The sequence below is a fragment of the Amblyomma americanum genome, chromosome 8, assembly GCF_052857255.1.
Source record: "Amblyomma americanum isolate KBUSLIRL-KWMA chromosome 8, ASM5285725v1, whole genome shotgun sequence".
Taxonomy (NCBI): Eukaryota; Metazoa; Arthropoda; class Arachnida; order Ixodida; family Ixodidae; genus Amblyomma; species Amblyomma americanum.
The window spans coordinates 113952286-113969715 of NC_135504.1; the positions used below are offsets into that span (position 1 = coordinate 113952286).

General features: G+C 46.6%; 1 protein-coding gene across 4 annotated transcripts in view; it reads right to left on the reverse strand.

The window, feature by feature from the left end:
- LOC144102050 (uncharacterized) overlaps positions 1-17430 on the reverse strand; it is a 51924-nt gene that overhangs the window by 13391 nt on the left and 21103 nt on the right. For 3 of the 4 annotated variants that reach the window (XM_077635324.1, XM_077635325.1, XM_077635323.1), the window contains exons 9-13: positions 14612-14717; positions 13495-13608; positions 11471-11578; positions 9805-9983; positions 2166-2258 (exon numbers count right to left, since the gene is read on the reverse strand). In XM_077635324.1, coding sequence (XP_077491450.1) covers positions 2166-2258; positions 9805-9953 — 242 coding nt within the window. In that variant the 5' untranslated portion in view covers positions 9954-9983; positions 11471-11578; positions 13495-13608; positions 14612-14717. Of the gene's footprint in view, positions 1-2165; positions 2259-3875; positions 5374-9804; positions 9984-11470; positions 11579-13494; positions 13609-14611; positions 14718-17430 lie in introns of those variants that run through there. The other variant, XM_077635322.1, reaches the window with a different exon arrangement.

Here is a 17430-nt window from a genome sequence, read left to right on the forward strand (position 1 = left end):
CAACAGCACATGGCAGGGGTATTTCTGGTGGCCTTCAGTGACTCACGTCGTAGTTAAGGTGAGACTTTAGAGCCCCCACCTGCTCTTGATTTCCTGCTTTTCAAACCACAATACTTTCGTTTTTACTGTTGTGGACGAGCAACTGAACTAGTTTCAGCACTCTACTACGGCAGACGGTGAAGCCCGGGGACGCATTCTTCTGAATGAAGTGGTCACTTCTCACAAGCACTGAATCGCACCATCCTCAACTGCCTCTCATATAGCTGCCCGAAAGCCAAAAATTCAACTTTAGTTGGCGTTATGTCTCCTCTTTCACTTACGCACGCGGACTCAAAAATGAACCAATAGAAGCGAACGAATACTCACTTGCAGGAAGAAGCACAAGTAACTTTACGAAAAGCACAATTCACCCACGTTTAAACATTGTAGGCGAACTGCGTAGCGGCAACTGGTTGGTTCCTTCCAAATTAACCGCAGGATACACACGGGTACTTTGCCCCGCGTCTTCCCTTTTGGTTTGCTTTCCCGCGATGCACCGTCCCACGACCGGTCTCAAGGGGAGGGGGGGCGCACCGTCATCCTCCCTATTTACTCACCTCAACTAACAAGAGTGGGTGCCTACGTCGCAGGGACATGAGCGCCATGACAACATGGCTGCCAAACGCGCGCAGTAGAGCACTTTCTTCGGACGGGGACCTCTTCACGTATAGACGTGTCGGCGGAGTTCTCCGGTCTTCGCCAGTGGGGCGAAGCCTCATAGGAGAGAACGGTCTCCCACATCTCGTCCCGTCTGACCGTGGAGCGTTTCCCCGGCCCTACCGTGGGCGGACATTCGCTCCTAACCGTGGTGAGTCGGATGACCTCGATTCCTTAACGTGTTTTGTTGCTAGTTGGCATTGTTGTTGTAGCAATAAATGCCTTCTTTGTGCCAACCAGAGTCGTTTCTTTGTTTCCGTGGGAGCAAGGCCCGCAGTGGTCGGCGTAAGCTCGATAGCGTACGCGATCACGGGGTGGGGTCTGGGTGGATTTGAACGGTGTCAGCCGCCACTAAACGGGGAGAACGTACTTATAAGCCTATTAAAACCCACACGCTAGCCCGAACAACCCACTCCCCACGGCCTTTCTTCTTGTCTTGCTTGTGTAGTATCTGCCTGATAAAAACCGGTCGACGCCATTGGCTGGAGGGCCTCCTTTTTTGAGGGACATTCTCCGCGGCATTCTTGAATTGTAATGAACTATAGTGCTAACGGTAAAAAATGCTGACAGAGTCAACGAAGCGCCGTCTGCATTTTTGAATAGCCTAAAGACTGTTCGTGACATTAAAATGTGTAAGAGGAGGAGTATGAAGAGTATTAGTGAAGCGCTTGCACGTATTTTCCGCAAGCATGGCGTCAACATCGCGCACGTCCCCGCTGGCATGGTGCGAACAGAACTGGTGAATGTGAAGGACAAGCTCCCTCGTGAAAGATTTCCAGGTGTTGTATATGAGATAGACTGCGCCGATTGCAATATATATCGGTGAAACAAAGGACTTCAGGAGACGCCTGAGAGAGTACCAGAACGACGTCCGAAACCGGAAAGCAGCATCTAACGCCATCGCCGAGCATGTGCAAGAATCGCTGGCATGGTGCGAACAGAACTGGTGAATGTGAAGGACAAGCTCCCTCGTGAAAGATTTCCAGGTGTTGTATATGAGATAGACTGCGCCGATTGCAATATATATCGGTGAAACAAAGGACTTCAGGAGACGCCTGAGAGAGTACCAGAACGACGTCCGAAACCGGAAAGCAGCATCTAACGCCATCGCCGAGCATGTGCAAGAATCCGGCCATGAGATTAACTGGGATCAAGTAAAGATATTGACAACAGAAAAGAACACATCAGCACGGCAGAATCTTGAGTCCCTTATCATACAGACATCGTCTAACACATTAAACAGGAACGACGGAACTCTACATCCTATCTATGCTAAATCATTAAAAACGCTACTGGGTGCTACAAAAGGACGAATCCGTGCGCCGATTGCTTCATAGTGAACAAGGGAGCCGTAGTGCTCCCGAAACGTCTTTTCATCTTTTGACTTTGGCCAGTGACCAGCAATCTGCATCAAAAAAGGAAGGGGTGTCTGAGAGCATACTGGCTTTCTGCCTTGTGCTTGTGCTCACCTTAATAGGGAGAGGCGCCAGCGACATGGGCACCAAGCACTGGTTCTCGCGCAGATGAGGCCGCATCGAGCACATTGATCTCCCATGACGTCCCTGCGGTCAGAAGTTGTGGGTGTTATGTGGCGACGCGACCGTCCTGCTCACAGTTCTGAATGTCACTTGCGTTTTTCAGGCGCGGCTGAAACCTCTCTCGTCTACGGTAATTGCAGTACGCGTTTTGGATGACTGTCGCCGCCTTCTCACGAACCTGTGGCGTCGCATTTTTTCCCGGCTGCGAACTATGTTAAAATGAAAAGTAGAAAAAAAATAAGGCCGATTTGTTGCACGCAAACAGGGCAACAGAGAGCAGAGTCTGATGCTGGGGATGCTGTTCATGTTAGAAAAATAATGCAATCTATGAAGGCAAGGAAATGTACTTGCTGCTCATGCGGCAGGACTGGACAGCTCTAAGATGGCGGCCGTCAGACGGCTCTAAGATGAGGAATAAACGGCAGCGTCCAATAAGACTGAACATAGAGAACGCCAGGGACCATTTGACAAGAATTTGCACAAAAACAATACTTTTTCACAGTTCACAATATCAGATGTGTCGCCCAAATTGTTTGGGAACTTTCTTATTTAAATGTGAGAGCCTACAAAACGTCTCGTTCTTGATAACGAGAAAGTTCTTGGAATCGTCACGGTCCATTCCGCGTAACTCATCCCGATCGAATTTTTTAGCCATTAAGCTGAGCTTCTGTTCTTTACTGCAACATGCATCGCTGCTCTCTTCTGCTTCAGCTTGCCCATCTGAGACGATTAGCTGACATATCCCAGCACTCCCGTAGACGAACTGGCGTAAAGCGGCGGCGGCGCCGTTGTCCTAACGTGACCAGGTGTCACAAAATTCGGCGCATTTTCGAAAAACCGGCGCTGAGCTTAAGCAATCGCGCCCGCGCGCTGTAAATTAAAACAAAGAACAGCTAGGAAGGATCCCCGGAGAGTGCGTAGCTTTTCGCGTCGCGGCGCCAAGGGACGCATGGCTGCGAGGGGCGTCGATTTTTTCTAGAAGGTCGGAGAAGTTTCTGTTCGTTGCCGACATAGAGGGCATGACCTTGACCGCAATAAAATGATACCCTCTCCCTTCGCTCTTGCGTCGATGACTCCGAGCCGCGAGAATGACCAAGATTTTTCTGGAAGGCGGTTTCCGCGCTCGACCAATCGGGTCGCGCGCCCGGCGCGAGAAGGAGTTTATGCAGTTCAAGCTGCGCATATGTGCGCGCCTGCCTTGGCGTGAAGAACAGACGCTGTCTGCACCTATAAATGAGGGGCTTCAACCGCCGTCAGTTAGCCCGAGCCGCCGTTTAAGCTTCTGAAAAGCGTGCCCGCTCGACTCCCGGGAGAGCACCACCGCCCAGCCACGGACCAGTGAGGCAACGTGCGACAGTCTGCGGATCGGCCCCGTCGTGCTGCTCAGGTCGTCAGACAGTCGCAGTGCCCGGTGAACAATTGTGTTTCTGTCTGTGTTAGTGCACTTTAGGTGCAAAGGTGTTGCTCAATTGTATCTCTCTCTATTGTAACTTTGCACTCTGTGTTAGTGCACTTTAGGCACAAAGGTTTTGTTGAAAACTAACACAAAACACAGAGACTATAAATACACATGACTCGGGCACACTGCTACCAGCGTCAACTACTATCGTTCAACTATTAGCGGTCGGCGTTCGTGCTCACGGTTGGTTCGGTGTGGCTGCGGCGTTGTATGGATCCAGTAGGCGGCGTCGCTGGCTGCGCTCGTCGTACAAGCTCCAGGTCCAAGCGCCTGTGGAGGTGATGCCAGTGTTGTTGGCGTTCGGGGCACCACCCGGATGGGTGGCAACAGCGCTGGAGACACCCCTGGCCCTAGCAGGTGGTAGCATCCTCTGTTGACTCCCCGGAACGGGCTCAGGCACGACAGGAAGTCCACGATGCGTTGCCGTAGGACGCGAGCTCACCGGAGCAGTAGCCGGCATCGCTCTCTTCCAGCCAGTGTCCCTGACCCGCCGGAGCCTCCGCTTTTCTGCTGTTCCCCCCTGTACCTCGCTCTCACTCCCCCTTTTATAGCCTCGGTGTTAGTCCACGTAAGCCTTGTCGTCATCTTCTCTTCTCCACCAATCATCTCTCTCCACCTCACTGACTGCTTCTCCTCCAATCATCTCCCTCCACCACACCGAATGCTTCTTCTTCCTCTTCTTTATTCTTCGGTTAATTCACGTGGTCTTCTTCGCAACTCTTTAAAATTTAATTTAGGCTCCTTAATATATGTGACACTCACCTGTATAAATTTGTTTTGGTTTGTGAACCTTTGGCTCCGACCCATTCTCTAGCTTGCGACTGGCGAAAGCTGGACACAAAGGACCGATTCTCTTGGCACTTGGCAGCTGGTCTCCGGCTGAGCTTGCCAGGCTGAGTCGAGGGCATCTCTACCCCCACACGCTATAAGGGTGTCTGGGAGCGCACGCTAAAGTGCGCGAAGTGGTGACACCAGGTACTCTCTCCGTTGGGTGTGCATACTCCTTATACCCACAGGGCAGTTCAGGTTCATTTCATTCATTACGTAATTAAAATTATTCAGTTAACTACAAGCAAAAACACTGCTGAAGCAGAACAGCCTGCGACAGCTCTACTTCACTTTATCCTAGGACAACATGGCAGTCTTATTCTCGTCTCCGTGTTTGTTTTTTCCAGTTGCATTTAGCTTTGCTGGGACGACCTGTAGTACATGTCTACGTCATGTGTTTTGTTGGTTTTTTTATTCTGCTGTTATGAGCTGTGGCTACCGCAGTTTTCTGTCGGCTGTTTATCCGATGAACCGCTAATGGGAGCTGAACGAAGCACTCTCGTCTGGGACATGCCACATGGGAGAAAAACGTTCCACTAGGTCAGCAAGAAAATGTAGGCGCAAGTGAACACTGAAAATCAGGGATGCTCGCATCAATGGATCGTTGCAGTAGAAGCCGCGTGGAGCAAGATGTGACGCCGATGAGGCGCCCGTGGCCGGACTCGCCCATCTACTATGAAGGCGTAGCCAATCCAAATGATCCGCGGGCGTCATGGCGGTGGCTGCGCCCGCCAATTAAGCCCCTCGGCAGCGGTCCACACTCCATGAAACTGCGACGGACGCGGTCGAACACGCTCACGTCGTCGAGTGGGCGGTTCTCGTCTTGGCCCCCAACCAGGTACACTTCGCATCCTGCGCGTGGTAGCGAGCATTTTCGTTCACGCTTTCAACCTTGAATATAAGCCGCTCACGACGATGAATAAGAAGAACAAAAAGAATACACAGGAAGAAAAATGAAGTTGAGTATACCTAAGGGGCTGCCCTGATGCCGAGTATCTGAGTAAGCGATGCCTTCGACAGCTCTTATGAATGGAACAGTGTTGCTCTCGATGACCTTAAAGATGTTGCGCTCAGTTTGCTCTACGACGAGAAAACGCGCCACAGAAGGCGACGTTCATCAGCTTCTTTGGAGCGGTTCCACCCGATAATTGAAAGCCGTGGGAAGGCTCCGAAATGGCAGTCAGTAACAGCAAGTATTCACTAAAATTAGCGGTACAGTGTTGCTTCTTTCGCGGAGTTGGTGCAAGGTGATTTAACCTTGGAGGCCTTAATTCTCCAGGTGCAATAGCTCATGGTGTAGTTGCTATGTTTGCTATCAGATATTAAGCTTACTTTATGTATTTTTAATTATGATGCCGCATCCATAGGGCGTCGTGATGGTGCACCTCTTTCCAAATAACACAAATGAGTAGGGGTGTGCGAATATTCGGAAATTTTGAAAGGACAGTAGAATATCCTTCGATTCGATTGTTAAAACGAATCAAACAGTGCATTTTCAGGATTATTTGAAACAAATTGAATATGTTCTGAACTCTTCAAATAATTTTCTAATACCGGCAGGAGGTTCAAATAAGGCCCGCGGTATATGTGTTCGACGAAATGGCCCACACCGACTTCGAGGGCCATCCTTCCGCGAAAACTATGACGGAGCGCCAGGATGCGGTCCATTTGTTTTGTGGCATTCATAATACTTGTATATGGCCTCTAAGACTCGGGCCAATTCAGTAAAACCCTGTCTTGAAACCCGATCTCAGAGTCCGCGGCTTATACGTAAGCTGGTTCCAGTCTCATTTCCTGCGGTGCAGTTCTAGTGCAGCCGGGCAACCACCGGTTTTCAAATGTGTACAAGGCTTAATGCGGCCTGGTGCTCGGCTTTTCTGGGGTCAAAGGCTTAAGTGTATTGGGTGGGTGAGCAGTCACTGGTTCGCACTGGACAAGTAACCTTCCGCGCTGCTGAACACCCTGGATAAAGATCGTCCGGCGATCTGACCACGCCGTGAAGTAAGCAGCCAACCGCTCCTCAGGCGCAAGAACTCTCTCTCGCACAAGGAACACCACTGTACAGCGAAGAAACTCCGCTGTACTCCAGAGAGCTATCTCGTTGACACTTTACTATTCTGGATTCGCTTAGTTCTTACCAATGCTTCAGTGCTTGTAATGTTTTGCAATAATCACATCACCTTAATGATTAGCTTACCGCATCTCCTTTTTTATCTATGAATACTTATACATGAGTCGGACTCAGCAGACTTTTTTATCATGTAGATCGCTCAGCCACTGTCATGGTTCAAGCTTTTGCATATTTCTAATCGCGCAGAGTGCCAATTGCGGCTTCTGAAGACTGTGTATAATTAAGATGACAAAGCCGCGTTATGATTTTTGGCTTCTGCACGAAGACGCTTATACACTGACATAAACATAAGGGTTAGGGCCAGCGTGTCAACTTTCTTTCTTTCTTTCTTTCTTTCTTTCTTTCTTTCTTTATTTCTTTCTTTCGTTCTTTCCTTCTTTCTTTCTTCCCTCCTTTCGTTCTTTCTTCCTTTCTCTCTTCCTTTCTTCATTCCTTCCTTCCTTCCTCAATTCCTGCTCTCCTCTCTTCCTTCTTTTTTATTTCTTTATTCCTTTCTTCCTTCCTCAATTCCTTCATTCTGTTCTTCCTTCCTTCCTCAATTCCTTCTTTCATTCCTTCCTTCCTCAATTCCTTCTTTCTTTCCTTCCTTCCTTCCCTCCTTCATTTATTTATTTATTTACTTGAGACAACTGCATACAAATTGGCTCGGGAGAAATAGCAACTGGCCCGGAAAGTGCCTGACTAGGCTATATCGCCCTGAAAGCGCAGGAAGCAATCTTTTTTTTGCAGATGAGCACATATCATCAGCCCACCAAAATAGATCAGCGCAAATAGAGTAAAATGTAACAACTACGTCGATACAACTTTAATCTTTCTGTGGAAGGACAAGAGAAAAAGAGTATTGTCTTTAGGCATCGTTTGGTTTGATTTGCTACTGAAATTTATCCAGTAAGCTGTAAAAATTATATTTTGCCATCACCGACAATACGTTTCTTAACAGATGTGGAAAAACATTTCGCAAGCATCGCTTTTAGATACGTCGTTGGTTCTGGTGTAATTAAATAACATGGTGTCTCTACTGCTGCTGCTTAAAGAATTTTGTCATCGTCATCAGCCTGACTACATCCATTAAACGACAAAAGCCCCTCAGATATCTTTCTAAATAACCCTCTCCTGTGGCAACCGTGGTGACCTTAGCCCCGCAAACTTCTTATCCTGACCTGACCATCTATCTTTCTGCCGCCACCTCCTATGCTTGCTTCCCTTGGAATCCAGTCCGTTACCCTTAAAGATAATCGCTTATCTTGCCTTCGCATAACATGCACTGCCGAAGCCAATTTCATCTTCTTGATTTCTACTGGGATGTCGTAAACCAGCGTGTTTTCCTTGACCAACTCTGCTCTTTTCCTGATCTTAACGTTATGCCTATCATGTTCCTATCCATAGGTTGCGTTGTAGTCCTTAAAAGTTGAAGCATTGTCCATCAAGGCGGAAACTTGGGCGAGATAGTAAGAATTCATGATTTTTGCTCACAGCGCAATAAGAACGGGACTCGAGACAAAAGACTAAAACAAACAAGCGCTGACTGTCAACTGTTTTTTTACTGAAGAACGAAAGGCATATAGATACACACATTGAAAGACTTATCAAGCTTATACAGGTTATCTGGAAGGCACGTGGGAGGTCAGATAACTCAATTCCCTCTCGAATAATGCAATTAAAGGGCTACTGATGCACATGGTGTCCTTGTTTGTGTTAGTCTTTCGTCTCGCGTCCCGTTCTTGCTGCGCTGTAAGCAAGAATCATGAACCCTTGCCTCTAGGCTTCACATTTATGCGTCATAGGTGAGTAACGGTAAGATATAGTTGTTTCATACTTTCATCTTGTGGTTTATTGATTAACTGTCATTAATGACTTGAGGGTACCTGCCAAATGCGCACCACCCAATTCTTATTCTAGTTATTTCACTCTCACGATATGGATATGCGGTGAATATCTGCCTAATATACAGAGGTATTTTCTTACCACTTCCAGCATCTCGTTACCAATCGCAAACTGCTTTTCCCTTCTGAGATTGCTGAACGTTACATCAGATTTTTGCGTATTAATTTTTAGGCCAACTGCTCGGCTCTACCTTTCTAAGTCATGGGTCACACCTCGCAATTCATCTCCTTATTAACTTAGCAAGACAATGTCATCAGCGAATCATAGATTGCTAAGGAATTCTCTATTAACTTTCATCCCCAACAGTCACAATCCAGGTCTCTGGGTGCCTCTTGTAGGCAGGCGGTGAACAGAATTGGAGAGATCGTTTCTTCCTTTCTTCACGGAGGACGACAGTGGGTGTGCAGCAGTTAGATATTTTAACAAGGCTTATAGTGGGACAAGAATGAGCACAGCTTTTGGAACAAATATTAGCGCAAAAAGACACACACGAAAAGGCAGAGAAAGAGCGCTTGTCCTGCATCTTTCTCGGCATTTTCTTCTGTCTCGTTTTTGCGCTATTATTTCTTCCAGCCGTTATAACTATCTTCAAGTATTTTTACATCAGGCTGTTCTACACCCCGATTCCGCAATGCCAGCATAACTGCTGAAGCTTCGACTGAGTCGAATGCTTTCTCGTTACCTAAATGTCTAGAAGTTACTCCAATGCAAACGACTTTGCTGACAAGCTGGACATCTGAGTGATGCGTATCGGTACATGCAAGAGCCGTTCAGCTTTTCTTTTCTACCCAAAAATGCAGAGTGGATTCCACATGGCGGAAAAGGTTAGGGTTTCTTGCAGAGCGCCATTAAGTCTGGTTTGCTCGTACTGCATTCATAGAAGCGAAGAATGAAACGCCCAAGGACTCGCTGGCCCGCATGAAACACTTTTTGCACGGGAAAATGCGACCCGGGCGGACCCTATGTGGCTTTGCCGCCACACCTGGACCATCACGTGTGTAAGAAGTGGGCGCGGCAAACGCCCATGAATGTGAAAATTCGGCGGAACGACCGCGTTTCATCATCGGCGCGTTTTCCTTTGCAAAAAAACGCTGCATGCGAACCAGGATTAAGACGAGCTGGCTCAAAAAGAGCTCGCCAGCTGGAAAAACTGCCTCATGGTTATTCTCTTTTGCTGTTGTCACAGGCTACTACCACGCGGGCAAATACAGGCTGTCCCACTCTCTGAATTTGAGCAAAGCTCCGGAGTGCAGGCTTGGTGAGCTCACCGGCAGGTGCGATCGATGCCGCCGAAGGCGATGATGCAGTCGCGCAGGTCGACGGCGGCGTATAAGGCTCGTTTGTGATTCGTTGCTAGTAGCAGCATCCACCTGTTCCATCCATTGGTGGTGTGAACGGCTGAGCTTGATGGCTCCATGCGGCGTCAGGCACAGAGGGTCCAGGCCGCCTGCGCAGTACAAACATCTTGTGACTCCATCAAGTCTCCAGGTCTCGAAGCTTGATGCCTAAATGGACAAGACGCACAAAATTGTGCGTTGAGTGGCGCATAGGAATTTACACACGGAAAGTATGTTTGTACAGTGTGCGCACTGTAGCGTAACAATTCGGAATTCAGACCAAACTGAGCCCGACAACATTTGCAGAACTCTGTGAAATAAAGCTGCTGAAAAACTGAACGTGAGCTACTCTTTCTGGATACTCCTAGATAGCATTCTAAGCGACTTTTCGAATAAGAAGTAAGCTCTCGAGTGTCCAGTGACATTTGAGACACTTCGCGTTCAATAGTTCTGTTTAGTAGTTAGCCTTGCACGCCTCTCATCGACTAGGGCTTTCTGACACGCTGCGAAGCTGTCCGCCCAGTAGCACCAGGTAATTTCTGCTCCATCCAACCCGGGCTCTGCGTTGCACTGAATTCGCCAGCATGTGCTACGCCAGTGGCGGAACAGCTTTCGAATTGTGTGCACGAGTCGATGTAAGATTGGCTGCTGCAAAATCGTATGTGAGTACTTGTACCTGAGTAAGGATGTAGTTGATGTGTGCACCCGCATTTCACACCTAGTGGGTGAGGCGACGGCCTTTTCTTGCATAATAAGCAGACTGCTTGCTACGCAGGCTTGAACTTATATGTATTTTCGTTAACCATTCATGCAATACTGAGAATACAAATGCGAATCCTAGCGCCGTGGTGGTGGTAACCACGCTTGACAAGTGGCGCGTTAGATGCCAACGGCGCTAAGCATTAGTCGCCATGTTCATCCTCCTAAAAGTTTAACGAAGGAGGATCATGCGTGTGAGATGTTCCATTTTCATAACGCTTGGAACTTCGAGATATATGCAGAAAAGATGCATTAGGAGTAAGACTTTCGTTTATGTATCCCCCTGCTGAAAACACCAAAAATAACTTTGCTCTCTTGCCTGCAGAAAATGCCGGGTAGGACCAACAGAAAGCGAGTCGAGAATAACAAGCATTTAAAGCGCTAAGGACGGTACAATTGAAGGAGACACACACACCTTCTGTCGCGTCCTTAGTGCTTTGAATTCTTGTCATGCACCAACTGGCCCGGCTGGTTCCCCTCTAAGAGTCAAGAATGTATCGAAAGGCCGAAGCCATGCTGGAACCTCCAATATATTGTACTAAACGCCGTAAGCTTGCAGTTCTTCTCAGCGAGTTAACTGGGGTAAAACCCAGGAAATCTGTAGAAATAATGTCAGAGCCCTCTAAGTATTGCTCGGACATTTCGCTCATAGGGAACAGCACCGCGTTGGCCAAGAAGTGTGAAGATGAAAGAATTGAGGGTCGCCAGAACTGAGCCAGGACGCAGCCCTCACATTTTAGAAGCATTTAGAGCAGCCACTGATTTGGAAATACAGAAATTTGATTCTCGACTCTCCCGGCAACCCATATAAGGCTGCTGCCTACTTAAATCTACTCACCTGCAGACTGGATTGGGGACCAGGCCCTCTGTCTCTGTACTCGGCTGTAGCCATGAGCATAAAAGCCATCACAGCGCGTGCGACAACACTCGCAGGGAGAGGTGCTCCCTGTGAAAAGAGAAGGTGCAGTTTTAGAATTACAGGAACCTCGACTGCAGTTATGCAGTCAGAGTGAATGGTAAGCTCAGACGCATTCACGCGCTTTCGAAGTTAGAAAGGACAATGCTATCATTGCTTGTTCAGCTGTTGATATAGGGTGCCTACTCAACTTCGCAATAATAGATGTGTTTCCTTCGAAACCCACCTCCACGTGACAAACATACCTAGCCCTTTCTAGTGTTTTCAACACTGACTGCTGGGAAGAGTGAGAGGAGTTTTGAAGCGAGACTGAGCAGAAAAAGATATATCTCAAGGACTGAGAGAGAGGAAAGTGATTACAGAAAGGAAAAAAGAAAAGGGCAGGCAAAAAACAAAATGCCATTCGTTGACCCATATACTCCCGACAATACTAAACAAGTACATACACACTGAGGGCTTTAACAGAAGAGCACTACGCTTTCACTGTGTGCGTTCATGATTGTAAGTATATTATTTTTGTTCTATTACTTGGTTTTCCTCTATTTTTTCCGTGTATATCTTGGTACTTGTATATTATTTAGGGTTACTGTTAATTGTGTCAATTGTTCTTTCCTTCTTGTCATTAATATGGTCTTTATAAAAAAATCTGCTTTTTTCCCTGCTCTGTTGCCTTGTAATGGTCTCTTGAGCCCCGCAAAGCTCAGCTGTTGCTTTTAGCCCAACAGATAATCCTATTTTTTCGGGGAAGTAGAGTTGTATTTTACTGTACTTAATAGATAGAAAATTTTCTTGAGCGACTTTTGGCAGCACTCAAGGAGGTGCTTTCAATGCTCTTTCTAAAAAGAAACTAAAGCAGATCTATGGAATAAATTTGCACGGCTGCCATTGCATGTGCCAAACTGCAAAGTTCGCAGGTCGAATAGCCCGCTGCTCTTTTCACTTGCCGGCAGTAAAGCACTGTGTCCCTGGAGTAACACGTGTGCCGTGACGTTTGCCTTGGACTAGAAGCGCAATGACAGCACATTAGGCACACACTACAGAATAACCAACGTAGAGTTCTTATATAGAGCTCCCTCAACAATTCTGGCTAGGCTGGCTTGTCTCCAGGAGGTGGATGAGGCATGGCCTCAAATAGGACGTCCAATAAATCTCTTCGTACACGTTCTAATTTGTTGCTACAACATGCACACATCTGCCCCATGAACTTGTTCTCCTTGTTCGAAGTATTCTCGAGATGAAGTAGGGAACTGTGCTTTTTTTTTTCCTTGGGAGTAGTGCGTTGAATTGCTCAACTTTCTGGTGGAAACAGAATCTCGTAATGAGCGACATCATACTGCATATCACGATAGTACTTCTGGTGTCCTTTAGTGACACAGGTCGCACGCAGGCCTGGGACGCGGGTAGGGGATGCTCCGCTGACTGAGGACAACTGAAGATGCGTTGCTTCTTCACGGCCTCCGCCGCCAGGCGGGTGGCTTGCTGCTGTATGGCGAGGGTCTGCAGCGAAACTTCCCAGGCGCCTCTACTATTTATGTTTAAGCCGGCGCCGGGGAATCGGCGCATTCCTAATTTATGTTATCCAGAGTGCCCCTTTCACCGCAATTTTACGTTCAGAATCGTTTTCATCTCCCGTCTATGTCAGGTAGACCCAGACTGGGCAGATGTAATTTCCAGCTTGTAACCGCCTCCAAGTAAGTTGAGACTTGAGAACCCCACCCACCTTACGTTTCCAACTATCAAAACACAATACTTCTGTTTTTTACTTTCTGAACGGCAACTTCACTTGTTTCAACACGTTATTATGGCAGACGGTGAGACCCGGGTGACTCATGAAGTGGACACTTCTCACGAGCACTGAATCGCACACCATCCTCAACTGCCTCTCATGTAGCTTCCTGAAGGATAAACTTCACTTTAGTCGGAGATATGTCTCCTTTTTCACTCACGTGATGCCGACTCAAAGATGAAGCAATAGAGCAAGGAGCCCGTCAAGCTCAGGGCAGACAATGCGACATCCAAAGCCCGCAGCGGGTTACCACATCCAAGATGCCAGAGGTCCCCTGCGAAAGTGAAGAAATAATTGCATAATGAAGCACAAATAATGTTACGAATAGCACAATTCGTCCACGTTCAAACACTGCAGGCGAACTGCAAAGCGGCAATTCGTTGTATTTTTTCCAAATGATCCACAGGCTACAAACAAACATCTAGTGATTCCCCTAATCTCCAGCCCTCGAAACTGATGCATGGTTGAAGGTTGATGCCTAAATGCACGAGACCCACAAAAAATGTGTGCATTGAGTGGCGCATACAGATGTACACACGGAAAGTGTTAAATCTTGTTAAGTGGAGAAATGCAAAAGTGTGTTTTCAGGAAAGGAAAGGTTAAGGAAAGGGTGGAGTAGCTTTCAAATCACGACATCTCAGTGGACACCTCAACCGCACCCCTAAGTGGTGCGTTTGATTTGTCCACTAGTCACCCCATTCATCCAGAAATGTATGCCACCATTTTATTCTATAGTCTAACGGCTTAATGAAGAATAGTCATGCATGATAGGTGTTTCATTTTCACAACGCATGGTGTTTCAATATATGGGACAAAGCTGCAGTAGGAGCAAGACTTTCGTTTGTGTATCACCATATTGAAAATACAAAATTTACTTTTGCTTTCTTCCCCGCCGGAGATTCCGGACAACCCTAACTGAAAACGAACCCAGAAAGTATCGAAAGGCCAAAGCCATGCTGGAACTTTCATTGTATTGTAGTAAATGGAGTAAGCTTGTTTTGCTTCACAAGGAATGAACAGCGGTGAAATCCAGAAAATCTGTAGCAATGACGTCCTTGATCTCTATGCATTGCCTCAAAGTTTTGCTCAATGGGAGCAGTGTTTCGCTACCAAGAGGCGCGCAGATAGAACAAGTGAGGGTCGCGAGAACTGAGCCAGAACGAAGCCCTCAGAATTAAGAAACATTTTTAGCAGCCACTGATTAGGAAATAGAGAAATTTGATGCTCGACTCTCCCGGTAACCCATATAAAGCTGCTGCTTGCTTAAAACTACTCACCCGCGGACAGGATTGGGGACCAGGCATGAGTCTCGGTACACGGCAGAAGCCATCTGCGCAAAAGCCACCCGAGCGCGTTCGAGGAGACTCGCCGACGGGGTGCTGCCTGTGAAAAAGGGTGTAGGTTTAGGATCTCATGGGATCACAGGCACCTGTATTGCAGTAATGCAATCACACTGAGTCGTAAGTTCGCATGCATTGACGCGCTTTCGAAGCAAGAAAGGGCACCGCTATCATTGCTTGATTACCTTTCGATTTAGGGTACCTACTCAAATGCACAAGAACAGAAATATTGCCTTCAAAACCCACCTCCACCTGAAACATTACCTATCCCTTCCTTTCTACTCCCTACAACACTCACTGCAGGGATGGGCCAGAGGATTGGAGGCGAAGAATAGAGGAAAACAAGACGGAGTTAGAGAGAGAAAAGGGATTAGAGAAAGGACGCCGGAAAGGGCAGGCAAACTATCCATAATGTTATCAAACAAAGGCACCTCGATAAACTAAAGCAAGGAAATTGTCTGGTAGTTTTTCGACTGTCACCACATGGCCATATTCTCCCATTTACATCGGTGAGAAAACTGCCAAAACATCATATGTGTTCACAAGAAGTGCTATCATTCTATTTTGGTCTGCTAATTTTATTCATCAAATGATTCACAGTTAGCATAGGGCAATGTTCATTGAAAGGTTCAAATGTTGGAATCAACACAATATAGGGGGCGTATTGAAAGGTGAATTCATAAGGAAAAGGTGGGAGTCAACACAGATTCGTTTGCATCATAGTGTCGACTGCAGTGTCAGAAAGCCGTGACGTTTCCCTAAATTATAAACTAAGGACACCTGCATAAGACAGGCTTCTGCAGGTTTGTGCTTAAACGAGAGCTCGAGGAGCTTTAAAAATAAATGACAACTGCCGGCTAAGCATGTCTTGCGCGCACTTTTTGGAAAAGTAGGACTTTTCTGCGTCTCATTTGCAATAAATATGTGTGTTCGCGTACATAGGCTATAAGGGTCCTGGCTTTTGTTCGCCCCTTATCTGCTTTTCAGACCTTTGACATAAAATGATGTCAATGTGTTCACTTCAATAAAATTAATTAATCAATGAAAGCTTTATGCCATAGGCTGGAAGGCCAGAATGTTCATTGCACATTTGCTTAAAGATCATGGAAGCGAACGATGAAACCGCTCCGACAGCTCCTGCGAATCATGACCTCATATTGATATGCATCCTGATCACCTCTTCATCCAAGCTTGTGAGTTGAAAAAGTTTAACACACACTTGAACACACTTCACACACTTGTAAATGCAGCTCCGCACATTTAGAACACGGCCTGGTAGACATAGAGCTGTACATTGCAAAAGTAGGAGTTAGAGAAGAGAGAACGCGGTGGGAGCCGCAAAATGCGTAAGTAGGCTCCAATTGCAAATTAGCGAAAGCTGCCTGCGAAGTCCAGAATACAACAATTCTTGTATTTTTTGCATAAACCACAAATAAATTAACTTCGCTCATTGATAACACAATATTTCTAAGCAAAATCATAGGTGTTCATAGGTATAAGAAAGCCCTAATCTCATGTTTAAACTTGACAGGTTACCGTGAATGCGTAAAACATTTGTTTTTATCAGATGCGGTGCACTGGAAGACAAAGTGAACAGCGGAACCTTTGTCTTTTTTCATGACTGACTTGCTCCTTTCCTCACGTGTCCCTCAACTGCGCACGCAACTGGAAAAAACGATGCATGTAATTTAGTTTTATGCGGTTGCTTAAAATGATCGCAGCTGCTCGCGGCAAAACCCGACAACGAGATACCCTAAATGAGGCCCTGTTAAACTTTTTTCTCGATGTTAAAGCTTCTAACTGATCAATACTTAGGCATTGTGCAAGCACTGCGATTTTATTTTAAAGGGGGTGCTTCGAAATTGCCGCTCATGGCGAGAATATGAGAGAGACACTCAAGGCGACTTTACTACTTTTTCTAAAAAAAAAACTGATTATTTTCAATCCCTTTCCTTAGGCTCGGGAGGTAAATACTATACAATCATGCCCCGCTAATATAACCGCCTTTAGTATGACGACTCTAATTACGGACCATTTTTCTGGGCACCAATGATTTTCAATGTTATTTACCCCTGGGCAATATGAAAACTGCCTGCTATAAATAATGGTAGCGGTAAAAACGTACAAGGGGCCGTTTCGGCCGATATGCATTCGTCGCGTTAGTATGGAGAGCGATGGTAACATATCTTGACAGCAGTAAGCGGATATTTTAATGCGTAACAACTGGGAAACGCAGTGCACAAGTGCAATTTTCTTTGTAATTGCCCATTTTTTGGAGGTTCACGCTTTACATACGTAACATTATACTTTGACGCGCATTACCATTGCTCGTATTTAATGATTGACTGCGCAAAATTCGGTCTCTATACAGCCCCTGATACGTCGAGGGCCGACTGAGTACAAATATCATCTAGCAATTTTTGTTTTTTATTTTTATTCTACCCTCTGCATGATCAAATCATCACCTACTGCCTCGGTGGTTTTGTTGGTCCTTGTCAAGCAGTCAGGAACAACTTTTTGCCTGTAAAACAGCCAGAATCTTTCTGGAAAATACATTGAATTGAATAGACATGCCATCAGGCCACTAGTCCCCATCATGCGCTTGGTGGACCACTTGGTGCTCCGTACAACACCGTAATTTTCAAAGTACCTATACCTGCAGGAAAATGCCATCCGAGTTCCCAAAGATTGGTCCAAGGTCTTTGTCGCTGTCACTCAGTATGCACAGAAACTTTCCTTTATCGGTCCGTGTTCTT